We start from the raw sequence: 26,805 nt of genomic DNA on the forward strand, positions 1-26,805 counted from the left end.
CGGGTGTGGAGAAGTGCGTCCCATCAAACGCTGTGGGGTTAGAACCCGTCACCCATTGAGTGGGACAAGACAAATTGTCTGCGCTCCACTGTGCTCACTCAGCCTGGGAGTCTTTGCCAGGACTGCGGCGAGACAGAGACGCTGACACAGGGCACCAACAGGAAAAGGAGGAGTAGCATGGGGACACTCAGAGAGGACAGGTACCCTCAGCAGAGGGGCAGGACACATACATTACACACAAGGCAGCAGCCTTCCCAGGAGCCAGTGACAGACGGCTGAGAAAGAAATCAAGGAGTCAGTCCCATTCGCCTGGGCCACAGCAAACTCCTCACAATTAACACAACCTGGGAGGCTAAAGCCCTTGGCAGCAAAGGCCTTAAGACTCTGAGGAGAGAAATTGAGGGAGACAATAGAAGGTGGAAAGACCTTCCACGCTCAGGGCTTGGCAGATCAACGTGGTAAGCGGCTGCCCTACAGAGGCCACCTGCAGACTCAAGGCATCCCATCCCAGCTTCCTCGAGGACCCAGAAAAGCAACTCTGAAACTCACAAAGAAGCAGAACAGACCCCCGGGTACGCGCGCTATCCCGGGCAAAAGCAGGACTGTGGGAGGTGTCGCCACGCCCGATGTAGACTTAATCTACAGATTCGGAGCGATGAAAACACCACGGGACAGACGTGTTGATCGACAGGATAGAATTGAGGACCCAGACACGAGTCTGTGCACTCCCAACCAAAAGCACACACCAGGGAAGAGACAGCGTCGTCAACCAACGGTGCTGGGAAAACTGGGTGTCCATGTACAGACTGAAGCTCACGCCTCAAAAACCAATTTCAGATGTACCACAGACCTCGACGTGAGGCCCACATGCTGGAGCTGCTAGAGGAGAGCCCTCAGCAGGACTCCCATCACCCAGGGAACAAGGCTGACACTGGCAAAGGGACCCCATGGTGGGGGTCAGGGTGGGGACTTCTGTACAGCAGAGAACACACAGAAAAGATGGCTTACAGAGTGTCAGAGCCTGGCAGAGGATTATCTAGAATTCATGTCTAGAATACAAAATGAACTCCAAAAATGAGAGACCAAAACACCCATTATATGCAAACTAAAGCAGCTTAGCTGGGTATTGACACAGAGGTCTGTGGTCCGCATACCGCAGGGCCGCTGGCACACCAGCGTTCAGCAAATCGCAAGAGTTACTTCTGGAACCAGCCTGGGTGTCCACCAACACAGAGATGGATAAAGAAAATGTGGGGTTCGTATGGAATTGTGTGTAGCTGCAAGGGGGAAGCAGGCGAAAATGGGTGTGACTGAGGACAGCCAGGTTTAGTGGAGTAAGCCAGTCTCAGGGCGTCACTGGGAAGCGGATGGTCCCTGCACTTCTGGCTCCTAGGTTTTACATAAATATATGAAGTCACAGATGAACATATGACGTGAAGTAAAAGTGAAATGGGGCAACAGAAGGCCCATGGGGGTGAGGTGGTGTCTCTGTGGTGTTGATGGTCGGTTTGCTGACCGTGCCTTGCCTCCCGTGGCCAGCTGTGACCAGAGGAAAAGCCAGAGAGGAACAAGTCTGGAGTTTTAAAAATTGGTTCTATTTTATTGTTAGTTGTTGTCTGTCCTTCTCTGTACCTCAGTCCCCCCCCTGCGCCCCGAGTGGGTTTGCAGGAGAGTGACTGAGCTGGTTCTGTCTGCAACTCTGAGGGCTCTGAGGGTCTTGTGTGTGGCCCTGTGAGTGAGACAGCTAAAAAGGGAAGTAGCTCTTGTGACTTCTAGCCCACGCAAGCTGCTGAGCACATGACCACAGCACACATGTCACAGACATGTGCACACGCGTACACACACACACATATACACACACCCCCTAACACACTCACACACACATTCACCACAGACATAGACACACATGGCCATGGCACACACACACACACAATCACACACACACATGATCACACACATATTCACCACAGACATGGACACACATGATCATGGCACACACACCACAGACATGTGTGCATGTGTACACACACATACACACACACACCCTAACACACTCACACACACATTCACCACAGACATGGACACACATGGCCATGGCACACACACACACACACACACAATCACACACACACATGATCACACACACACATTCAACACAGACATGGACACACATGATCATGGCACACACACCACAGACATGTGTGCACGTGTGCATACACACATATACACACACACCCTAACACACACACATTCGCCACAGACATGGACACACACACCTTTAGTCCAAGCTGCTCCTTGAGCCCTCCTGTAACCACAGTTCTCTCACTGAGCTTTACGTAGCTGACACACTGCTTGCTTGCTGTGGTGTGAACGCACCCAGGGTGTAGGAGACTAAACCCCTAAAGCCTCTGGTTTCTGGAGTAGGGACTTTGGGAGGTGTTCAGGACCCAGTGAGGCCCTGGAGGTGCTCCTATGACAGCGTGGGTTCTTCCATGACAGCGTGGATGCTCCCATGACAGTGTGGGTGCTCCCATGACAGCATTGGTGGTTTTATATGAAGGATGACTTGAGCTAGCCGGACTTTCCTGTTCCACTAAGGAATGACTTTGCTGGGTCAGGGTGCAGCCTGGTCCTCCATGAGGTACAGTGCTGTGCACCTAACTTCCCAGACAGCCACCTGTGAGAAGACGTTCATTGCTAGTTACCAAGTCTCAAACATTTTAAAACTAGCGATAGATGACAAAGAGCAACCTTCCGGGTGACGACTTTGATTGTGTTGGGTTTGGAAGCCTTACACATGGGCGAGTGTATCATTGGCTTGTTCCTTGCTGTGTAGACCTCCTCATTGGCTTGTTCCTTGCTGTGTAGTACTTCTCATTGGATTGTTCCTTGCTGTGTAGTACTCCTCATTGGATTGTTCCTTGCTGTGTAGTACTCCCACCCTGGGCTCTAGGTTCACCCCCTCCCACGTATCCTTTCTCCTTCTGCTCCCCACTTTGCTTGGGAGCGATGTACACACTCATCCAACATACTTCCAGCTTCACAGTTTTCACCCAAGAGCAGATCGGTCGGGGCGTTATTCAGAGTTGCTTAAAGAACAACGGGCCCTATATAACCATCATCACACTTGACAGAAATATATCACCTTTTAAATTCACGTTCTCAGTTTCCAAAGAGATGTGGGTGCAGAGGAGAGAAAGGAGTGGGGCTTCTGGGAATGCCCCCCATCTTCCCTCATGACAGCCAAGTGGTGGGTGACAGGTTCTACATGTTACTCAGAGTCCAGGGCTCCTTGCTGACATCGGGAGCTGGGATAATCTCACGATCTGTCCTCTACGTGTCCTTTCCCCGCTCCTTTGAAATCTCATAAATAACCGAGCCCTTGTTGTGAGGCGTCTTCCTCCCTCTGTCTGCTGTGGCGGAGCAGCTGCGGTTGCTAGGCTCAGCTCCTGGTTGCTAGGGTCTTTGTGGTTCTGTGGTGGCCCAGAAACATGACAGAGCGGTGGGGCATGCTTCTGCTGGTAACTGGAACACTTCCAGGGCGAGTCTCCCAACGCCACCACCGGCCTTGGTGCCGTTCCAACTGGCCGAGGACCCTTGTGTGTCTCTCAGTTATCTGGGGTGGCCGGAGCAGAAAGAAAGAGGCCATGGGCGGGAGTCAGGGATGCCTCTAGTCTTGTGTCTGCAGTTAACTGGCTGCGTGGCCTTTGCCATATGCTGTGCCCTTTCTGGCCATGAAACTCTACAAAATTCAAGGACCTGTCAGCTCTAACAGGCTGCCCTGCACTGTGTCACCCTAATTCTCTGCTTGGACCAGGTACAAATTAGTCTCTCATTGTGCGCTGTGACACTTTACTGACAAAACGGTTCCTGTTCCCGCCTCGCTTTCTCTTTGCCTTCCAGACTTCTGGGCTGTGTGTCCTTGGCCAGATGGCTCATACACAGGACTTTCAGATTAATTTTAATATTCAGTCAAACATAATTGGAACTATAAATCTGAAAAGAGAGAGACAGAGAGACAGAGAGACAGAGACAGAGAGAGAGAGAGAAATGACCAAAGATGCTCAATCGCTCAATAACCCACAAACATCCCATTGGGCATTCTTTTCTGCTTCAAATTCTCTGGCAACTTCCCTTTGTCTCACAGGGAGCAGCAAACTTTCAGCTTCTGAGGTAGATCTTGGGGTGAGGTGGCAAACAATGGTGTCCTGGAACAAATCTGCCTTCCTTGGCTTGCTGTGGGATCCTGATTGATTAGTGATGTCTGCTGGGGGTCCAGAAATGGAAGCGGGCGGGGGGGGGGGGATGGTGTGTGTCAGGTCTCAGCACTTACCCACCTTGGCTGGAAGCTGTTGGTCCTTAGAATTACGCCTGTGCCCCCCGTGACCGGCTGCCCCGCTGTCTCAGGCTACCCACCTTGGCTGGAAGCTGTTGGTCCTTAGAATTACACCTGTGCCCCTCGTGACCGGCTGCCCCGCTGTCTCAGGCCTTGTCTGTGTTATTTCTTCACCTCGGCCACCTCTGCTAGTAACCAATTCTCGATCCGTATTTGGTCAGCCACCCGCGGTCACCTCCTTGCTCATGTGTGGGGCCCTCTAGTCTGTTCATTTGGTCGGTTTCCCACAGCTACCCTTCAAGCTCCCATCCCAGTTTCACTCACTCCCTGTGACATCCCGTGTCCCTGCTTAGACCTGGGGTCCAGCCTCGCAGCCCGCTTCCCACACCCCATTGCTTTTCCGTTCCCTTCTCTCCTGCCTTGAGAGGCTCCAGGCTTAAGCTCGGGCTCCTTTATCTCAGCATCCAGACCAGACTGCAGTGCAAATCAGAGCCCTGATAAATCCTTCCAGAACAAATAAAACCTACCCTGCACCCCAAAGCGGACTCAAATGACATTTACAACTTTCCCAGAAGCCTGGACGTGGCTGCCAAACCCAGCCCGGCTTAACCATGGGTAACTTACTACAGTCATAAACTGACGGTGTGCCCCATGGGCTGACCGCGGCTCTGGGCTGGGAATCCCAGTCGCTCCACAGTGACGGACTTTCCCTTCTTTCGCCTTCCCTTAGCCTGAAGACAAGCAGAAGGCGGCAGCTGCATTTTCCCAGCTCCGGGGTGCCATGGAGCTGCTGGGCATCTCGGAGGGTGAGCAGCGAGCCATTTGGCGGGTGCTGGCGTCCATCTACCACCTCGGTGCTGCAGGGGCATGCAAAGGTAGGGTCTCCTTCTGCCAGCTCTCCGTGGCTGCAGGTGTCTGTTGCGGCCTCTCTCCCAGCAGGACGGGGACAGACTCCTCCTGTCACCACTGCTGTGTCAGGGTTCCCCAGCGACCTTGCAGCCCGCACTGTCCATGAGAACCTGCCACATTGATGGTGACCCTGTCACCTCTGCTGTCTGTCCCAGGGTTCACCAGGCACTTAGGGCTGTCGAGATCTGAAACGTAGCCCATGGCTGAGGAATTGTATTTAGAATTGTCTGTAATTTGTGTGTGTGTATATAGGTGTATGGGTGTATATAGGGTGTGTGTATGTGCATAGGTGTGTGCGCATGTTTGTGTATATGGTATGTACGCGTATGTGTACATGAGTGTGTGGTATGTGTGTATGTCTGTGCTTGTGTGTGTATATGTGTGTGGCATATATGTGTGCATGTGAGTTAGTGTGTGTGGTGTGTATGTATGTGTGTACATGCATATGTGTGTTTGTGCATATGTGTGTGCGTGTATATGCTTGTGTGTGTGTGTGTGTGTGTGTGTGTGTGTGTGTGTGTGTGTGTTTGTAGGACAGAGAAACTTAGGGCTGATTCCTCAGGTGTTGTCCTCCCTGGGTTTTCAGACAGGGTCTCTCACTGGCCTAAAGCTGGCTGGTCAGGGTCAGCTGACTGATGCCCCCCAGGTGCCCTCTTGTCTCCGCCTCTCCAGCTCTGGGTTAGCAACCGGCCTCTAAGCCTGGCTCGTGCACGTGAGTGGTAGGGATTGAACTCAGGTCCTCATGCTTGTGTAGCAGGGACTTTGCACACTGAGCCATCTCCCCAGCCCTGGGTTGGATGTGATTTTAAGTTACCAGTGGCTCCTGCTGGCCAGAGCAGCCGTAGGCTCTGAGAAGAGGTTGCCCATGCAATGGACGGCTGATCCCACCACGCATATTGGTTCCATCGCTTGTCCTCATGGTCTGTGATTGACGGCTTGGTGGCCGTGTCTCATCACTGGTGTCTCTGGTGCACCTGCGAGCGCTTTAAAACAGGCGTTGCCTGTTCACATGTTAGTTAGTACGAGGACTGTTGAGGTGGTTTCTCGTCTCTCTTCCTACCATGGTACTGGGACAAAGGCCCGCCATCTTGATGACATAAATAATAGGAGTCCAGCCTCTCCTCTCAGTGCTGGGTGCCAGGAGTCTGGGGCAGGCTAAATGCAGACGCACCGTGAAGGCTCTAGGGAGGAGCTTCCCGTCCACTCTGTGGCCCTGACCTTTATCCCCATGGTGAGGTCACCTTTATCCTCCATTGTGTAGTCATGCACATTTTCTTTTGGGTCCTTGTGTCCTTTTCTGTAGCTTCTAAGCATACTGGTCCCCGGGCAAGAGCAGACAGTCGTGAGTGCCTCTGTGGTGGAGGCCATGCTTGGGGGGTTAGAGAGAAGGAAGAGGCAGAACTGCCCACTTGGCCACCTCTTGTCTCTGATAGGCTAAGACACCTTGACTGACAGCTCCAGGCTGTCCTCAATGGGGAGGGCTGTCTGCAAGAGGCTCCCTACTGCCTTGGAAGGAAGACAGGAAGCAGGGGAGGTGGAGGAGGAGGAGAAGGAAATGGATGATGATGGTGGTGATGATTGTGATGATGAGGATGAGGAGGAGGAGGAAGAGGAAGAGGAAGTGGAGGAGGAAAAGGTGGCAAAGGAGGTGACAGCATCAGTGGACTGGTCCAGCAGACAACCTGTTCTGCCTTGCCATGCCACCTGGGTGTGCTCTTTGCCTCCAGCTGGACAGGAGACTAGAAAGGGCTAGACACCAGTTACCTGCTGTGGTGAAGAGGGCCTCAGCTCAGCTCCCTCTTCTGCTGGGGCAGGTGGGCATTCCCTCTGATGTGCGTCCAGGGGCTTCCCTCGCACGGACATGCCTCGGGTGATAAGAGAGAAATCCACGCCAATAAATATTTTATTAACTCGTGATTACGGCAGTAACTCCTTCTGCCTCCCGCTTCTACCCACCCTCTGCGTTATTTTATGGAGAGCCATTGCTGGTATGCTCAGAGGCCCTGCCCCGTGATTTACTGTATTTTTCTGCTTTGGAAGATTTCATAATGGGTTGTTCTAGAATCAGCTATTAAAAATCCACAGTCATGTGTAAACGTCTCTGCTTTGTGTCACAACAGATCGCTCTGAAATATATTAGGCTCATTTCCATTAATCAAGTAGGATCCTGCCTGTGCCGCCTCAGCTTGCAGTGGGAGACTGGATCCGGGTACTTGAAGCCATCACGGTCTGGGTGGGAAGATGTGGGATCTTGTGACTGGATGCGGGGTTTGTGGAAGTGGCGGAGCGTGACGGCATGCATTGATGCTCTTAACAGAGAGGCTTCCACTGGTTTCCTGGAGGTCTTGCTATAGGCGAGAGTTCAGAGGTGGCTGCTGGGAGCTCTGAGCCTCGATTTTCTTCCTGTAAAATGAGCTGGGGAGGTGAGGTGGCTCCATAGGGATCCTGAGCTTGGATCCCTAGCAGCTTCACAAGCTGGGCACTGGCTCTCATTTGTACACCCTATGGAGGGGGATGGAAACAGGAGGATGCCCTGAGCTTGGTGACCAGACAGTCTAGGCCATGTGGGTTTAGTGGGCTCCAGGTTCAGTGAGGGAGAGACTGAGGAAGATGCGTCATGCTGACCTCTGGCCTCCACACACACATGTACACAGGTGCACAGATACATAAGCAACAGACACATAAACACACACACACACAACAGTGGGCTAATGTGGGTCCGTCATGCAGTTCTGGGGAGCACAGAAGCAGTCACAGGCCTGAGTGTCCAGAGCGGGAACTCTTTTGTTTTTATGAAGGTCATTGGTCTCCACCCTGTCTCGTAACACAGGGCCTGGTGGGCTTTGTGTCATGTGGCTGTGCCTTCAATGAGTGAAGCCCTGCATCCTGACCAGCATCATTCCTCACTTAGAGGGACATGCTGGTGAGCTCCAGGCTCAGGTCCCTGTTCTGGACAAAGGACAGACAGTTCAGAGCCCCGACGACAGCGTGCGGCTGTGGTCAGGGCACAGTCCTGTGAGTTCCCATTGAAGCCAGGGTTCCAGTATGTGCATGCTGCACCTCTCTGAGGTCCAGCCCCAGACTCAGGGGATAATCACGTCTTATTATATCCTAAGAGTTGGAACATTCATAATCTCAAAGGGCTACCCTGGGGTTCCTGGCATGAGGCTCCCCGTGTGGCTGCTTTCTACAGAAATGACACAGGCTGAGTTGCCTGGACTAGGTGGCTGGCTCCATCCAGCTCACAGCCTCAGGTCTCTCCATGTGAGGTGCTTTGGCATCTTGTGTCCTGGAGGCTTCCGGGCCCACGAGCAGGTTTGTCATGACATTGATGGAGACTCTTGCTTTTCTGAGCTGTGGTAGAGTTTGTCTTGTTCTACTGGCTAAAAGCTTTAAGGGCCAAAGGCAGAGGATGCCACCCCTGAGAGATGAGTGCTCTGGCTTTCCAAGCAGCGTCCCTGGATACCAGTGTGGCTGTGCTTGTCACTGTGGCCTTGGCTTTATGCAGAGCCTGAGCTATGGGAGACTCAGTTTCCCTGTCTGAAAGAGAATGGAGATGCATCATGGGTCTCCTGTGTGACTTACCGGGGCCCAGGCTGGTTTCTCAGACATATTGTAAAAGTCAGACTGCATCAGGTGACTTCAGGATGTCCCACCCCATGCTCCCCAGCTCCTGCTGAGGGGATGGAGGCTGACGGGGTCTCCTCATGCCTCCCAAGGACACCCACTTCTCAAGGAGGCAGTCTATTTGCTCTTGGAGCACGCATTGGTCTTTGTTTCTCCATCCTGGGGCCCCCCCGGTTGCATGAGCCTTAAACCTGAGGCAGGGCTCTCTGAACAAAATCATCTCCACGAAGAAAACCATTATAGAATGTGGCCACTCCCTCCCTCCGTCTAAGCTGGGTTGACAGCTTTACATGCGTTATGTCTTTTGGCTTTCAGAGCTGACTGACAGACAGACAGACAGACAGACAGACAGACAGAGAAGGGGTCACTGTGGCTCCAGAGATCCTGAGGTGTTGAACTCAGAGACTGTCTAAAATTTCCTTGAGTCTGCCTGGCTGTGCTCATCTCAAGTGGCATTCTGGGTGCTCAGAGGTCCTCCCTCCTTTGTAGGAGTCCTTCCTTGGTGCCATCCAATCCTCTGGTGTCCCCAACAGCACTCTGTTAGGGAGGTTGAGCTGAGCAGAATGGGAGGAAACTCCAGCCACAGTGAGGGCTGTGGGTGTTCCGCAGACCAGTCCTCCCGACTGTGGCCACTCTCTGTCCTCGGGGACTCAGTGTCACCCTTTGTAAAGTGTGACAGCAATGCCCGTGTCAGCATGTTTGTGAGACTGACTCCCTTTAATCTGACCATTTACAGCCCTTCCCGGAAGGTCCCCTTAATCCTGATATGATTGCCATCGATAGGATGTCCTTCCTGGTGAGCGAACTTGGGCCTGTCATCCGTCCTCCCCAATCCTTTTGGCCTCATCGCTCTCCACAGAGAGTGGAGCTGTGTGTCACTGTGCCTGCTGACCCTTATCGTTGTACAGAGAGGACCGTGGCAACTAGAGTCTAGCCTGGAAGCCAGGATGAGGGATGCTCACGTCTGTGGCTTATGTGGCTTGACCTCTTTTCTCTGTGAAGGCTGGTAGTGCATTTAATTTATTTGCCCCTCGTTAAATCCACCAGCCTACTTGGCATGAACCCATTGCCTAATATATGACAGTCAGACCATGTATAAGCCCACGAGGCAAGAAGTGAGGTGCGAGGCCAACTCCCCACCACCATCGTAAAGATGCCAGGGCCTGAATAAATGGGGCTATAATTTGGGGCCCAAAAGGCTCACTGCACAGAGTCTCACTAATGACAAGGGGCATGCACCCCATCTTCTGCTGGACACTAGCAAAGTCAGTGTGAGCCAGAGAGGAGGAGGTGGGTGGTTGCACACTAGGCTAGGGAGGTGCTTTTCTTGCTCTGCTCAGGGTCCCTCTGTGTCTCTGTCTCTGTGTCTCTGTCTCTGCCTCTCTGTCTCTGTCTGTCTGTCTCTGTCTCTCTGTCTCTGTCTCTGTCTGTCTGTCTCTCTCTGTCTTTCTGTCTCTGTCTTTCTCTGTCTGTCTGTCTCTGCTGTTTCAAGGCTGTGGTTCCACTCACACTTTGTATCTATGAAAACCAGAAACACTACAAAAGGAACCAGCACCAACCGGCAAAGCTCCCTCACACCCTGCATCCTGCGCCCTCAAAGGAGATGGCAGATGACTTCAGCAGTGCCTTTTCCTCCCCTACATGGCTCTCAGTCACAACACTTGTCAACAAAATGAGACTAGAAGTCCTCTTCTCTCTTCTCCCCTTCACTCCTCCCTTCTCTCTCCTTTCCCTTACTGCTTTAAAAAAAAGTTTACTTATTTTATGCATATGGGTGTTTACCTTTTACCATGTCTGCACCTCATTCATGCCTGAGCCCTTGGGAGCCAGGAGAGGGTGTAGGATGCTCTGTGAGCCTCCATGTAGGTGCTGGGAACCTAACCAGGGTCCTCTGCAAGAGCAACAAGTGCTCTTAGCTGCTGCACCATCTCCCAGTGCCCTCTCTCCCTTCTTTCTTACTCCTCTGTGTCAGGCAGCCCTCCCCCCCCCCCCCCCCCCCCGCTGCCCTGGGACACGACCTTCATTGTTTCCACACTATGTAGATTGCCTATAGCAAGTACAGAGATGATGCTGGGGCTGGAGGGGGCAGGTCCAGGCTGGTAACAGCTCTCTGGTTGGCCCAGAGCGTCCTACAGGCAGCTAAAGCTACAAAACAGAAGCAGCTGGGAAGGATGCTCTGGGCTGCGGAGCTGTGGCGCTCAGGGTCTGCACAGCCGTTCTTCTTCCTCTTTCTCCATGTGACGCCCGGAGTCTGAGTGCCCACTGAAGCCTTGCCCTGGCACGGCAGATGGACAGCTGTGGGCTGGCATGCGACTGGGCATCCGGGAGATGCCGTCCAGTGCTCCTGAGGCCCAGCTCCTCCCTGTCCCCTCTTCCCATGTGTTTCTCAAGGCCGAATCTGTGCCTGTCCGCCCCATCCCAGCTGGTGGCTTGGCTTCTGGCCCAGCAGCTGTGCAGCAGGCCCATTCTGGGCCACAGGCGAGGATTTATTCTGCATTTTCGGAGCATATTGAATTCATTCATTAAGCCGGGATGGCTGTTCTGGGATGGAAACAATTAGAAGTTTCTGAGAAATGAACTCCCTGAAGCGGCTGGGGCTGGAAGGCAGAGCTCCCTGTCAGCTCCAGGCCTTGGGGGTGAGTGTGGGAGCCGCAACACAGGGGAGCTGGGGTTCAGCGGGCCAGGGAAGGCCCTCTACTTTAGACAGAGGACTAATGGTGGAGGCTGATGTCCTCTAGTGGTCGCCAGGTGCTAAGTGCTCCTCTAATAGCTTACATCCAAAGTGGTGCTGATGTTGACGGCTGTGATGTGGTGGTGAAGATGATGATGGCTGTGATGTGGTGCTGATGGCTGTGATGATGGTGGTGATGGTGGTGATGGTGGTGACGGTGGTGACGGCTGTGATGTGGTGGTGATGGTGGTGACGGTGGTGACGGTGGTGACGGCTGTGATGTGGTGGTGACAGTGGTGACGGCTGTGATGTGGTGGTGACGGTGGTGACGGCTGTGATGTGGTGGTGACAGTGGTGACGGCTGTGATGTGGTGGTGAAGATGATGATGGTGGTGGTGGTGCTGATGGCTGTGATGTGGTGGTGATGGTGGTGACGGCTGTGATGTGATGCTGATGGCTGTGATGATGGTGATGGTGGTGACAGTGGTGATGGCTGTGATGTGGTGGTGATGGTGGTGACGGTGGTGACGGCTGTGATGTGGTGGTGAAGATGATGATGGTGGTGGTGGTGCTGATGGCTGTGATGTGGTGGTGATGGTGGTGACGGCTGTGATGTGATGCTGATGGCTGTGATGATGGTGATGGTGGTGACAGTGGTGACGGCTGTGATGTGGTGGTGATGGTGGTGACGGTGGTGACGGTGGTGACGGCTGTGATGTGGTGGTGATGGTGGTGATGATGGTGGTGAAGATGATGATGGTGGTGGTGGTGCTGATGGCTGTGATGTGGTGGTGATGGTGGTGACGGCTGTGATGTGGTGGTGATGGTGGTGATGGTGGTGATGGCTTTGATGTGGTGATGATGGTGGTGATGATGGTGATGGTGGTGGTGACGGCTGTGACGTGGTGATGACGGTGGTGACAGCTGTGATGTGGTGGTGAAGATGATGATGGTGGTGGTGGTGCTGATGGCTGTGATGTGGTGGTGATGGTGGTGGTGACGGTGATGACGGCTGTGACGTGGTGGTGATGATGGTGGTGACAGTGGTGACAGCTGTGATGCGGTGGTGACGGTGGTGACGGCTGTGATGTGGTGGTGACGGTGGTGATGTTGTGATGATATCTGTGATGATGTGGTGGTGATGCTGGTGGTGGTGACATTGATGGTTATGATAATGATAATAACAACGATGATGGTGATTAAGCAGTTTCAAAGGGATGTGTTGAGTGAGCCACGTGACCTGCTGTTGCAAAGAGCAGGCAGCTGCTGAAAGGGTGCTAGACCAATCCCAGCAAGACCGAAGCAGAGTGTCCTCAGGCACTCATGGCTCTGCTGTGGATCTCTCCGTGCTGTTTGTCCTGCTGCCACCGTGTGTGACACCTTCTAGCTGAGGACACCCTGAGAATTCCGTGCTGCAGCTTGTGTCCTCTGTGTAGTTGGCTTCACATCATGTGTCTAACTTCACTCTTAGAGACCTGATGGGACAGCAGCCAACCCATTTTACAGACAAAAAGACTGAGGCCCAGAAAGAGGAGTCTCTCGTTTGAGCTATCACAGCTGTGTTGAATGTGTCTTAGGATCTCTGGCCTCTGGCTCTCCCCACAATCTCCCAGCAGCACGAAGAACCCCCGTCAGCCATCAGCCGCTGCCCCCTCAAATTTCGGTTGTGTTAGTTTAGGAGACCTCTCCCAGCACTATTCCTTCCCTCTTGTGAATTCTCAGCGCACAGGCAAGCTGGAGACTGAGAAACCCTGCACCAAAGCCTGCTGGGATCGGTCTGAAGTTATCCCACCTGAGGCACCCACAGAGTGTCACCTCCCAGAACACCAAGAGGTGTAAGCACTACCCATGGCCATTGGGCGTGATGCCAGTTCCAACTGTGTCCTGTGTAACTCGGCAGCCGTCCAGATGGACAAGCAGCAGAGCCTGGTGCTGATGCTTTAATGCCAGTTTCCTCCAAAGCCGGCAGAGGGAGTCACATGTGTGGGCGGGGCTGTGTGCTGCCTGTGGGTGGCAGCCTCTGGTAGGATCCCTGAGAAGCAGGCAGCTCCCTGAGGCTGAGGTAGCATTTCCCATGGTGCCTGTGGCCGCACTTGGCAGAGACTTCATTTCTGGAATGCTTCTCCTATTGATCTTCCCCTCCTGATCCATCTTTCATGAGGGTGGATGGCTCGGGTGTGGAGCCAGAGCACCCACGACGTTGCTTCCTTCTGACCACTGAAGCCCTCGTTGTGAGGAAGATGACACTTGAGGGCCAGAGAGTCAACCTTACTTTTCAGGACATTGTGTGGAGCCAAGTAGTGGAGGTGGGATTTGAACCAGCTACACAGGAGCCGACTCCTGTTCTTCTCGCAGCAGCCACCGCCCTGTTGGCTTATCTTGCCTTTGCAGGTGGCCCCTGTCTTCCCGGGCTTCAGAATTGTAAATCTCTGTGAGAGGCAGTGGGAGCCAGATGCTGTGGCATTATAAATAAGCTCCGTAATGTTGAGTAATTCGGGAACAGCTCAGCTGTTGTTGGGAGGAGAAATAACTTGGTTATTAATAAATGCAGGAGGTCACTGTAATTGATAGCAATTGAACCCACAGCGAGCAGGGACAATAGCTGTGCTGTCGTGCGCTTGTGCGCGTGCTCCCTCCCTCCTCCTTCCCTTCTCCCTCCCTCCTCCTTCCCTCCTCCCTCCCCTCTTTCGGCTCCCTCCTGTTTCAAACCTTGCCTCTGCAGCCAGATTTGAGTCACAGACAGCAGCCCCAGGACCTGCTCTCACACCTCCCCCCCTCCCGCCTCCACCTCCCTCCCTCCTCCCCCCTTCCCCCACCCCGCCCCCCACCCCTTCTTTTATTTTTCCTCTCTCCTCTCTATTCAAAGCTTGGTGCCTGGTGCTCTGCCAGCTGCACCAGAGTTTCCCAGACCTGCGTCTGATGGGTGTTGCTGCAGGCTCTGTGAAGGCATTCTGAGGTTAAACTGGGCTAAAGAGAACCTCCCTTGTTGGAGATGCACAAAAGCTGCCTTAAAGGCTCTGAGAAGTCCCTCAATGGCGACGCTTAGCTGTGACGCGGATACGATCCAGGGATCATTTTCTTCGGTGTGTGTGTGCGCACACGTACAGCCAAGTCTGTGACTTGGGAGACCAGAGGTGACTCAGGCTGCTTTACCCAATCTCTCTCCACCTTACTATTTGAAACAATGCCTCCCTTTGAACCTGGGGCATTCCAGTTTGGTTAGACACACTGGCCTGGCCGAGGCCAGCAGGCCACGGGCTTCTGTCTTCACCTCTCCAGTGCTGGCCATCTATACTTGCGCTAGTGATACCCTTGGCTTTTACTCATGGGTTCTGGGGACCTCAACTTAGGCCCTCATCACTGCAGCCCGCGGAGTCACCTTTTCCTCTAGTGTGATAGATGAACGTTGGGGAAACCGAAACCCAACTCTGAGGCTATCCTGCCCCGTTCTACACCTCTGTCGCTGCCGAGGCTCACGGACCCAGTCCTGCCCTGCCTAGGTGGCTGATGGTTTGAGCCTGGCCTCACTCAGACAGGCAGGTAGCCTCTGGGGGATAAACAAGATGGCAGCAAGAGAGAAGGCACCTTGCTGAGGGGTTGGCTTCCTCTCTGGAGTCTCTCCTTGGTCACCATCATTTGAAGGAAAAGCCCAGTGAAGACACTGGTTTCTGTGAAGGTGGCCTCTCCAGAGCCCTTCCCTTGGCTTGGTACCTTGGTGGGATGAAGATGCTGAGGCGAGTGTTCACGGACAAGGGTTCACGTGTGACATGAGCTCAGACGGCACCAGGAGGAGCTGCACTGTGGTCTGGGGAGCAAGGGTGGGAGCTGCCTGTCTCCCAGCCTTAGAGGAGGCTTGGTTCTCACCAGAAACCCAAGAAATGGCTGGCGATCCAGCGTACAGTGGGGAATGGCCTATATACTCAGAGGACATGTCAGGTACAGCCAATGGACTTCTCTAGTGGGGGCTGAGAAGAGCCTCAGGAAAGTGCAGGCTAACCCCCTGCAGCAGGGAGGGACACACCCCATCCCTGTCAGAACTAGTTTCTGACCTCTGCTGTTGCCAGCCCCTTCCTGTCTCCCTGCCCAGCTCCCTCTGGTTTTATCTTTAGCTGGATGTTGGCCCCCTGTTCTGGTGGTCCAGATGGCTGGCTCCTGCGGTGGAGGAGGGGGTACAGAGGGGTGCTATTATAACTCTTTCCCAAGTCTTGGGAGGGGGAAGGAAGGACAGAGTGTCCAGGGCTGGCCACCAGCCATGGGGCTTATCCCCTCTGGGACTTATTCCTCACTGGATGACTTACTGCAAATCTAAGGCAGCTAAACAGTACTGATCCCTCAGTTCCCTGCTCCTCTGAGGAAGGCAGGATAGCTTAGGAGCTGCCGCACAGGGCCTGCCCAGACTCCTGGCCACTTCCTGTGGCACTTAGGAGAGTCTTGTGAGCATCCACAAGGTGGGGCCCAGCAGGGTCCTTGACATGCAATCTCTGTTTAAATCTCAATGGCTGTCATTACTTAGCTAGTGGCCTCATGGAGGACGGGGTCCTTCAGACCCTGGGACCCCCCACCCCATCCTCTAGACCCTGGGACCCCCACAACCTCAGTGTGGCCTTCTGAGAGGTACAACACTGTCCCTGGCGTTGGAGGGAGTTTATAGCAGATGCTGGGATAACACACAGCCTCCTTTCAGCAGAGAAGTAGGCTTAGTCAACCAAGGGCCCTCAGAGGGGACACTGATCTCCAGTGCTAGCATTCTGCCCCATAGGCAACTATTTCCTGAAGCTGCTGATTGGCCTGCAGGGGGCGCCCTGCACTGCCAGGATCTGGCAAAGTGCGCCCCCTGGAGTTTACAGGTGGAGATGCAGCGACAGTGCGCTGGGCGTTCCTTGTGCCCTTCTAAAAGGATCTTGGAGGCACTTATGACCGACCTTTCATAGGTCTTAGTAATTGTGCACACGCCTGTGTATTGGTCAGCAGGAAATGGCTGCTGATCTCTCCCCTTCGGTGGGGGGGGGGGCGCGGGGGTGCACCTCTGAGTCCTTGGCTTTCTTGGTCCCGGCCTGGGGCCGCTGCCCCTGTCAGAGCAAAGACACGGAAGCCAAGATTTGGTTTGGCACTTATGCTACTGGCCAAGCCCCCTGCAGGACACTTTGGTTTCACTAGCTGGAGGCCCCTCAGCAGAGCCTAGAAATGTCCCCATAGGCCAGGAGGACACACAGAACTCTGCAGATCACACGGAAACCTCCTCATCAGCTCCCTCTCCTGCTTCACCGGCTCCTTGAGGCAGGGCAGGTCTCTGCAGGGACTCCAGAGCAGATTGTGTGGGGGCAGGGCAGAAGAGGACAGGTGTCACCAATGAGGGCATCGCCTCCTGTTAGTAGGTGTACAGCCCCTCCCAGGAAGAAGGAAGCCCTGTGGGGTCTCGCAGAGACAGGTGAGAACGATTCTCATTTGAGGCAGACCAAGGTTTTGTTTTACGATGTGTTTGTCTATGAGAAACAGGGTCCGGGTCAGGGAATGCGGATCTGGGGTCCTAAGCAAGTGCTGGGTGTGGTTCTTAAAGGTGAACATGAGGTGTAGGTGAAGGAGAGAGAAACATGTTTGTTGTTTAGATCACAAGTGGGGCACGAGAAAAAGACTTGTGAGAGAGCTGGTGATGTTTATCCTCCTAGAAGTTGAACCACCATGTGGAGGAGATTGGGTATTAACCAGCTGAAAAACATCCTTGAACAAATTCTGAGAGGAAGTATAAATGTGAGCCAAAAACAGGAGGCGGGGCCTGTGGAGACTTGGCATAGTTTTGGCTGTTCATCGCTCCACTTCGAGACGCTCCTAAAGAGAACCACTGGAAAGAAGGCTTTAGGGCTCCGGCTCCTGCTGAGGTTCCAGGTTCTGGTTGCTCCAGGTCCCAGCAGAAGAAATCCTGCTGACTACGCCAGGAGAGTCGTTCCTCAGAACTGATATACTTACGGTTTCATTATTGTATTCTTTAATCTTCTTTTCCTATTGTTTAGGTTAGTCGCGTTGTAAGTGAGGTACTCTCGGTTAGTAAGTTCATAATAAAATATATTTGCTGAGAAAATTGAGCCTACAAGTGGTACCCAATGGATAGGCTTCTCCACCCCAGTGGCTGTCTACTGTCTGGTGACTCTCTGACTCACTCATTTCATCTTTAAGTGACAGTGACGTCTGTATCCATAGTGCCAGTGCCCCAGAGGTGAGAATTCAGATTGTGCAGTGAGCGCAGGCCAGCCTGGGGCCCCAATAGTGAGGCCCCATTTCAAGAAGATCATCAACAAAAGGCACAAATGATAATAATGCTCCTGAAAATGTAATAGTGGTGATAAACAATGGATGGAGCTAACACGCATTGAGCTTTCTCCATGTGCAACATGTGGCACTCCCAAGTTCCAAGCGAGGTGAACTAAAAAACAAGCAAACAAAATGTATAGAATTGAAAATTATGTATGTATATATTTATACATTTATACTTATACATGTGTGTATATAACTTCCAGTCAGGCAAGGCCAATGAGGTTTAACCATTGTTGCCAGTACATTTATTGTTGACATCATCACCACCATCACCATCATCATTATCACCATTACAGTTACCATCATTGTTGCCAACACCATCATCATCACCACCATCGTTGTCACCATCACCATCACCTACCATCACTGTTGTCACCACCACCAACCATTACCATCACTGCTGACACTACTACCACTACCACCATCACTGTTGACACCACCACCAGCACCAGCACCACTGTCACCATCACTGTTGACACCACCACCACCATTACTGTTGACACCACCACCACCATTACTGTTGACACTACCACCATCACCGTCACCATCACTGTTGACACCACCACCACCATCACTGTTGACACCACCATCACTGTCACCATCACTGTTGACACCACCATCACCACCATTACTGTTGACACTACCACCATCACCAGCACCACTGTCACCATCACTGTTGACACCACCATCACCACCATTACTGTTGACACTACCACCATCACCAGCACCACTGTCACCATCACTGTTGACACCACCATTACCGTCACCATCACTCACCATTGTCACCACCATCCCACATCACCACTGTCATTATTTCTGACTGACTCCCCCAAGTCTGTTTCTTTGCCACTGGGAAGCAGTGTTTGTGTGCGCATCCCTGTGCAGCCAGCACACGGGAACACCCAGCAAGCAGCCACTACCTGTCATCCTCCCTGGATAGTGCTGGTTAATGTCTCAGGCAGAATCTCTCCCAGGGTTCCAATTGTTCGGTTTCGACTTGGCTCACTGGGCCCTGGCAGTCACCTGGGGGACAGGCGAATGCCTGCAGGCAGCCGTGGTTTGTGTTTCAGACAAGATAACGCATTTGCAAGGAGACTGAAGACAGAGAGCACTTGGAAGGAGCGCGTTGAGATTTGTTTTAATTAGTCCGTTGCTTGTATTTAGTTCTCAAAACCAGGAATTTGGAAAATGTCAGGACCTCACTCTGTCATGATCACTGTCTCACTACATTCATGTTAGCTGTGTAATTTAAAATGGTTTAAAAGCATTTATTTCTTTGTGTGGCATCACAGACAACCTGTGGGAGTTAGTCCCCTCGTTCTGTCCTGTGGGTCCTAGGGATTTGAACTCAGGTCTTTCAGGCTCGGTGGCAAGCACCTCTCATGCTGAGCCCTCTCATCATCCCCTCCCCACTTTCTCACTCTGGTAACAGCACTTTAGAAACGACTTCACAGCATCTTCTTTAATGGTTTCTCATCACTTTTTTTTTTTAAAGACAGGGTTTCTCTGTGTAGCCCTGGCTGTCCTGCGACTCTTTGTAGACCAGGCTGGACTTGAACTCACAGAGATCCACCTGCCTCTGCCTCCTGAGTGCTGGGATTACAGGTGTGTGCCACCACACCCAGCCTCTCATCCATTTTTTTACTGAACTCTTTTACTTGTGGGCACTTGCTGTGCTACACAGAGGTGCTTTAAATGGCCTCATGCGGCTCACAGCACGGCTTCCCCGTGTCTCTCTCTCTGATGACTTCGCTTTTCTGCCCTCCTCCATGTTGTGCTGCAGCCAGGCTGGCTGTTTTTCACACACTACGCTCACTTCTGCCTCAGGGACTCTGTGCGGACTCCTCACCTTTAAGCCCGAGCCCACTGTCACATCTTCCCAGCGTCTCTCTGAGCAGCAGACACTAGCAGAACCGCCATCTCTCTGCACCCATCGCTCTAGTTTAGTTCCTCCTTGCGGTGTGCGCCACCTGACGTTACCTCACTTACCTGTCTCTCTGGTTGCTTCCCACCCAGCTCCCTCACCGGGCTGTAAGCTGTATGAGGGTCGTCATCGCATGTGACTTGCTCTCGCACATCGTAGTTGCTCAGTAAACGTGGGCTGAACAGGCAGGTGGCCGGCTGGATGGTGGAGCGTGTGGCTGGGTAATGGGCGAGTGGATGATTGGGCAGACAGGGGCCAAGGTTTTATGTTTAATGTAAGAGGATGATGATAAGATACCAGATGCCAGATATTTTATGAGGTTTATTAGATGAGCATGGGGAGAGAAGGAAAGGGAGGAGGGGTACCCCAGAGAGAGAGAGGGAGACAGAGACAGAGGAAAAGAGAGAGGGGCGGTAAGGAGGTAAGAGAGAGAGGGAGAGAGATAAGAGAGGGAGGGGTGAGGTAGGTCTGTCCTTTCATATACTGGGCAGGGCCACGCCCCCATGGCACGTAGGCAATGACATCACTGGTAGGCAGACTGAAGCAGAGTCCTAACACAAAGGGTAGTGGACGTGCGCATAACTAGATGCACGACTGATTCTATCCTAATTCTACCGTATCCTCCGTTTAGAGTGTTTCCCTACGTTATCTTTAATGAATTAAAAAAAAAAAAAAAAAGGTGGAAAGGTAGCAAGACTCCCTGAGGTGTTCTTGGCCATGCAGGCAACCTGGGCCTGACATCTCACCCCACACCCTTCCTGGTCCTCTGTGCAGTGGGCCGGAAGCAGTTCATGCGGTTCGAGTGGGCCAACCATGCCGCCGAGGTCCTGGGCTGTGACTACGAGGAACTGAACACTGCCACGTTCAAGCACCACCTTCGGCAGATCATCCACCAGATGACGTCAGGGCCACAGCACCAGGGCCTGGAGGACAGCGAAGGCTGCACAGGTACCAAATCCTCAAGGCTACACTCTGGGTGCCCGGCTCCTTGCTGTGGCTACACCAGTAGCTGACTTGTATGTTTTCCCATGTTCACAAAGACTTCTTCCGAGAGTTGTTCTGTGCACATATGCCAGGGCTGGGGGATGCCGGCAGTGGTGGAAAAGGCAATAGGCCCTCCTTGTCTGATGCTTATGGCTGAACACTTCACTCTGGCCGGTAACTGTGGAGGCTGCTGAGCTCCTGGAGGATCTGCTATGCTGGGAGAGGGGACATTTAGGCCCTGCCCAGGGGCTGATGTCTTTCTGTTCTGGTCTGTGTGTGTCTGTAGAGCTCTTGATAGACAGAGAAAGCAGGCCTGCCTGTGTGATGGTTGAGAGCAAGGCCCCTGCGGGTGGAACTGAGAGACACATGGGGCAGGGCATGAAGGGCTGGTGCCAGTTGGTACATAGAGTTTGCAGCGACTGATCGCAAACTGAAGAGTGGCTTAACAGAGAAGGCTGTGGCTTGCCTCGCACTCTGGAAATCTTAGCTGAAGGCTGAGCAGTGACTAGGAAGAGAAACTATACAGATCACAGGTGAAGGCTGGGGCATGACACAGTGGGCAGAGTCCCTGCCATGCATGCACGAGGACTTGAACTTGTGTCCTTAGAGCCCACCTGAGCAGAACAGTGCGTGTCACCACTGAGGAAGAAGCCCGCCCCCTGGAGAGCGGACTGAGCAAATTCTGGGCTCAGTTAGAGCCCTTGTTTCCAAAAATAAGGTGCAAAGTGGTAGAAGGAGGCACCAGTGGTGTCATCTTCTGGCGCGCGCGAGCATGTGCACACACATACACACACACACACACACACACACACATGTATACATGCCTGCTTGTATGCATGCACACACCTACATGAACATTTAACCCCACCCCCAAAACACACAGACACACTCAGTCACTACAGAGAGGGTTGATGCTGGACCAGAAACATGGAGGTGTAAGTGGGGGTGTGTGTGGCAGGTGCTGGGTCTAGGGTGAGGTGAGACCGAGAGCTCTGTCATGGCACCTTGGATTGAGTCTGAGTGGCCATGTGGAAAAGGACGGAGGTGTTTCATTGGGGAAGGGCAGGTGAGAGGGCTGTACCCACCCATCAAGGTGGCTCCCCAGGGTCCTGAGGCTGTGGATGCCGAAGAGGTGAGCAGAACCCTGGGACCCTGGGGAGGCCTGAGGGTTCTCTGCTAGCAGCATTTCCTCAGGCAGCAGGGCTTGAGGTGATAACCGGTGTGTGTGTGTGTGTGTGTGTGTGTGTGTGTGTGTGTGTGTGTGTACGCACACACACGCGCTAACAGCAAGGGACAAGTTTCTTGGCCCTGTGGTTTCCGGGAGCAGTCTACTTTCCCGGCCTGTGCTCTGCTGTCTCCTCTTATTTGTAGCACATACTTGTGTGTGCACATGCACGCACATAGATGCATGCATGCAGCACATGTGCATAGGTGTGCACCGTGCACACGAGGATACAATACTTGCCACACGCATGAAAAGAACACACACGACAGACACAGCATTTCTTGAAACTGAGTTGGTCTGTCCAGCAAAGGTCTCAGAGGCAGACACTAAGCAGACAAGGGACCTGTGTGCCTCAGATCAATGCTGCGAGGCTGTGGGTTGCCTAGCAACAGCCCAGGGTGGGGGATGGAGATAAAGGAGGCATGGGAAATGCTTGGGAGCAGCAGTGGGCAGGCTGTCTAGAATGTCCAAGCAGAAGTGTTTGTCTTGAGGGGAAGTGGATGGATTCTAATTCTGTGACGGGAACTAGGTGGAAGGTCAGGAGCTGTGACTGGCTTGCTCTCCACTGTACAGCTGCTTTAATGGAACACGCTTGTCCTCCTGTGTCCAGGCAACTCTGAGGCCTGCTAAGCTTTCCTGTCCTCTAGCATAGGAGGGAAGTCCTCTGCTGCCTCCCACTGTTCTGTGCCTGACTGTGCCTCGGCACTGATGGAGGGAGTCTGATTATCTCACCACTGCTCGCTCTGCCAGGGTGACCAAGTTATCACAACAAAGTGATCCTGGCCAATTCAAACCACTGGTGGACTTTGTGGACACAGTTGGCTTTGTTTCTCAGAATGTTTCAGTCTCAGTAAAATCTTAGTGGTGACACGGCTGAGCCTGAGTGTGGGCCTGTGGCTGCTTCTAGAGAAACGGGCACAACAAACACTGCCTGTGCTTCCGTTCTGTGCCCCGACCCCACAGGTGGCTCCTTACTTCAGGGAGCTCCCAGGAAGAGGTCATGGCCTCCCAATACTGACACGTTTCTGTCTCCCCATCTCAGGGCTCAAGATGACGGGTGTGGAGTGTGTGGAGGGGATGGCCTCTGGCCTGTACCAAGAGCTCTTCGTGGCGGTGGTCTCCCTCATCAACAGGTAACAGCATTCTTGTGAGGCTCGGCCTCTTGTTGAGCTCAGTGGGCACACGCCAGGGCTGGGGTTCTCTGAGCAGAGGGAGAGCTCTGAGATGGGGCAGAGCCGAGCTTACGTCCCACCCTGGCTGTGTGACGTCACGTCCGTTTACCTCTGTGGTCTCCACAACTTTAAAGTGGCCGCTTCCTCTGGGCTCATCAGGAGATTAGAAGAAACAGGCAGCACATTGAAGTAAGTTTCTAACAGTGAAAATACAACAGCAGCAGGGCTCAGCTCAAGCCAAAGTTCAGGCCCAGCACTTACCTGAAAAAGGCAGGCATGGAAGCACACATTTGTAATACCAGCAGCAAGGAGGTGAAGCCAGGCAGAACATTTGGTGAGCCAAAGCGGTGGGCTCTGGGTTCAAATGAGAAACCCTGCCTCAAAACAAAACAAAACAAAACAAAAACAAAAAACAAAAAACAAAATAAAAAAAAGAAGAGCAATAGCTTTGGGAACACCAGCTAAGGGCTGAGGCTAGCCCTAAGGGCTGAGGCTAGCCCTAATTGATCCAGCCTGCTTTGTGTTGTTTCTGCTCCATCCAACCCAGTGTGCATGAGATGTGGCTGGGGTCGGGTGGGGGTTGGGGGGGGGGGGCGGGGAGGCAGCAATTTGCTACCCGCTGCTGCTGGCTTCATTTATTTTTCTAACTTCTCCTGCTGGGCCTAGGGGACAGAATGGCAGGGTGGCCGGTAGGGTGGCTGGCTGTCCAGAGCCTATGCTGGGCTGCTCTGAGCCCAGCCTCCTCAGAAACCCATTGAGCAGCTCCAGTGTGGCCTGTGGGGAACATGGGAGCGGGGAAGCAAGGGAGGGGGGTTCTCTTCTCTGCAAGAGCGCACAGCATAATTAGGCTTCTGAATCCTGTTAAGGGATGAGCCGAGCAGCTGGGATCTCCGGTCACCAGGGCCTTGGAATCAACTCCCTCTATTGCTGTCTGAGTAATTACCGTCCATCCGCGCCTTATCTAGAAACCAGGGATCATTGTGCTGCGGTTAGAGCTGGGGTGAACTGAGGCAGACAGGGGCAGATAGGCAGGCAGGCAGGGGCAGGCAGGCAGGCAGGGGCAGGCAGGCAGGCAGGCAGGCAGGCAGGGGCAGGCAGACAGGCAGGGGCAAGCAGGGGTAGGCAGGGGCAGGCAGGCAAGCAGGGGCAGGCAGGCAGGCAGGGGCAGGCAGGCAGGCAGGGGCAGGCAGGCAGGGGCAAGCAGGGGCAGGCAGGGGCAGGCAGGCAGGCAGGGGTAGGCAGGCAGGGGTAGGCAGGCAGGCAGGCAGGCAGGGGCAGGCAGGCAGGCAAGCAGGGGCAGGCAGGCAGGCAGGGGTAGGCAGGCAGGCAGGCAGGCAGGGGCAGGCAGGCAGGCAAGCAGGGGCAGGCAGGCAGGCAGGCAGGGGCAGGCAGACAGGCAGGGGCAGGCAGGCAGGGGTAGGCAGGCAGGCAGGCAGGCAGGGGCAGGCAGGCAGGCAAGCAGGGGCAGGCAGGCAAGCAGGGGCAGGCAGGCAGGCAGGCAGGGGCAGGCAGACAGGCAGGCAGACATTTCCACAACAGATGTTTTGATGAGAAGGAGGGTTGCCAGGCTCCAACAGGTGCCTGCCTCCTCAGCCTCAGCCTCCTCTCACACATGTGTCTGTGGTGGCTTCCCCGCTTGCCCCATTTTACACATAGAGAAAGATTGACAAGGAGAAGCAAGAACCGAGGCTCAGAGTGTGATCTCCAGATCTGAGTGTGAATGTTGCAGGCGGTAATGAGAGCTGAGGAATTTTCTGAGTACCAACCGCAGGGCAGGCTGCGTAGTCACAGCAATGGGTTATGGTGTAGCCTCTGATCTCCCAGAAGCCTTTGGAGTTAGCCTTCACCTTTAATCATTCTTCAGCTGAGCATCAGAGAGGCCAGGCAGCTCCCCAGAGACACACAGCCCCTCTGTCGCAGGGTGGGACGGCAGTTAGGGACTGCTTCACAATTTTCCATCCTGTCTTTAGACTTGAGCAGTCTAGGCTGTTCACCCTTGACAGGAGCGCCAAAAACATCCAAGGAAGTGATTGCTTGGGGGGGGGGGGAAACAGCTCTGTAAAACATACACAAAATGGTTTCTCAAGTGCAGTGTGCCACCGGGAAAGAAAGGAGAATTATCAGGCGCTTTCTGACTTGGGGCCTGATGGAGGGGCTGCGTTTTCTAAAAGCTTGCTGCATCCTGGAATCACAGGAGGGCACTCGCATCTAATTCCCAAGTCCTTTCCAGCAGCTGTGGGCCAGCTCACTCCCGACATATCACTTAACAGTTGGCGAGAGTCATGCTCAGAGAGGTCGAGACGCTTGCCTGGGGTCTCACAGCCTGTAAATGTTGAGCTTGAATTTGAAGCCAGACCTCCAGATCCACCTAGAATGCTGCCTCAGTTTCCCCATCTCTGCTCTGGGGGGAGGCTTGAACGGGCAGACTCCATGTTAGCTCAGAAGCTTTTCTCTTCTCTCCCCAGATCTTTCTCCTCCCACCATCTGTCTATGGCTTCTATCATGGTGGTCGACTCTCCAGGCTTTCAGAACCCTCGGCACCAGGGCAAGGACCGGGCGGCCACCTTTGAGGAGCTGTGTTACAATTACGCCCAGGAACGCCTGCAGCTGCTGTTCTACCACAGGACCTTTGTCTCTACTCTGGAGCGATACCAAGAGGTGTGTGTCAGCTGGGCTGGGGTCTCCCAGGCCTCTGCCCAGGGGTGAGGCCGAACGGGTGGAGTGAAGATCCGCCCTAGGTGGCCCGTGTCACCTACAGAGCACTTTGCTCCAGCTCTGGCTTCTTCTACATCTGCCTCGGTGCAGACGGCCCCTCAGGAGCTGCTGCCATGTGCAGACACGAGGCTGAACACCCCTGTGGAGGACAACAGGTGCACGTACCCAGGCACGCCCCCTTCAATGAGGCTTTCCAGAAACTGTTCACATGTGAGCCAGGTTCACACAAGTCCCGGTTGCCTCTGAAAGGCTCCATTCCTCACGTCCCATATTGGCCGTCAGAGGGGACACATAGGAGTGCACAAAGCCTGAGAAGAGGGCAGAGAGAACATACCCAGGTGCCTCACTCTGTAACCTCCACCTGGGTGACAATGCGATTGGACCCCAGGCCTTGTCCGGTGAACAGTCAGGGCAGGCGAGAGGAGCAGCCATCTCACTCTCTGTAGGACAACGGGTGTTGGAATCACAGTCTTTCCTTTGTTTGGAGGCAACATGGCACAGACACAAAGAATAATTACGAGGTGGTGAGTCTGACTTTCACTCTGATTGGCTGTGTGGCCTTAGAAAACTTACTCACCTTCTCTGACCCTTGGCGTCATCACATGGAAAGCTGAGAGTGATAGTCCTCTCCCTGGTACCACTGGGGGTAACACATCTATAGACTGAACTGCCTTGACAGCCTAGCGTGAGAGACCCTTTTGTCATTACTCATGAGTCTCTAGGGAACCTGGGTGGCACTTGGGTCTGGGTGTGACTCTGGTGCCTGTGGTCCACTTCTGGATACACACCCCAAACATTTTTGAAGGGATGTTTCTGCACTCACATTCACAGCAGCACTAGTCACTGTAGACAGAGGCCTGGGCCACCCAAGTGTCCAACACAGGAACAGATCGAGAAAGACTGTGGTATCACCCAGTCTTTAGGAACTTGCTA

General features: G+C 53.5%; 1 protein-coding gene across 1 annotated transcript in view; it reads left to right on the plus strand.

The window, feature by feature from the left end:
- Positions 1-26,805, plus strand: part of Myo18b (myosin XVIIIB) — a 200,747-nt gene that overhangs the window by 14,215 nt on the left and 159,727 nt on the right. The window contains 4 exon segments of the mRNA XM_051162160.1: positions 5,067-5,211; positions 20,551-20,724; positions 23,028-23,118; positions 25,623-25,815. Of these exon segments, the coding sequence (XP_051018117.1) occupies positions 5,067-5,211; positions 20,551-20,724; positions 23,028-23,118; positions 25,623-25,815 (603 nt within the window).

This window comes from Acomys russatus, chromosome 19 (assembly GCF_903995435.1).
Source record: "Acomys russatus chromosome 19, mAcoRus1.1, whole genome shotgun sequence".
Classification (NCBI taxonomy): domain Eukaryota; kingdom Metazoa; phylum Chordata; class Mammalia; order Rodentia; family Muridae; genus Acomys; species Acomys russatus.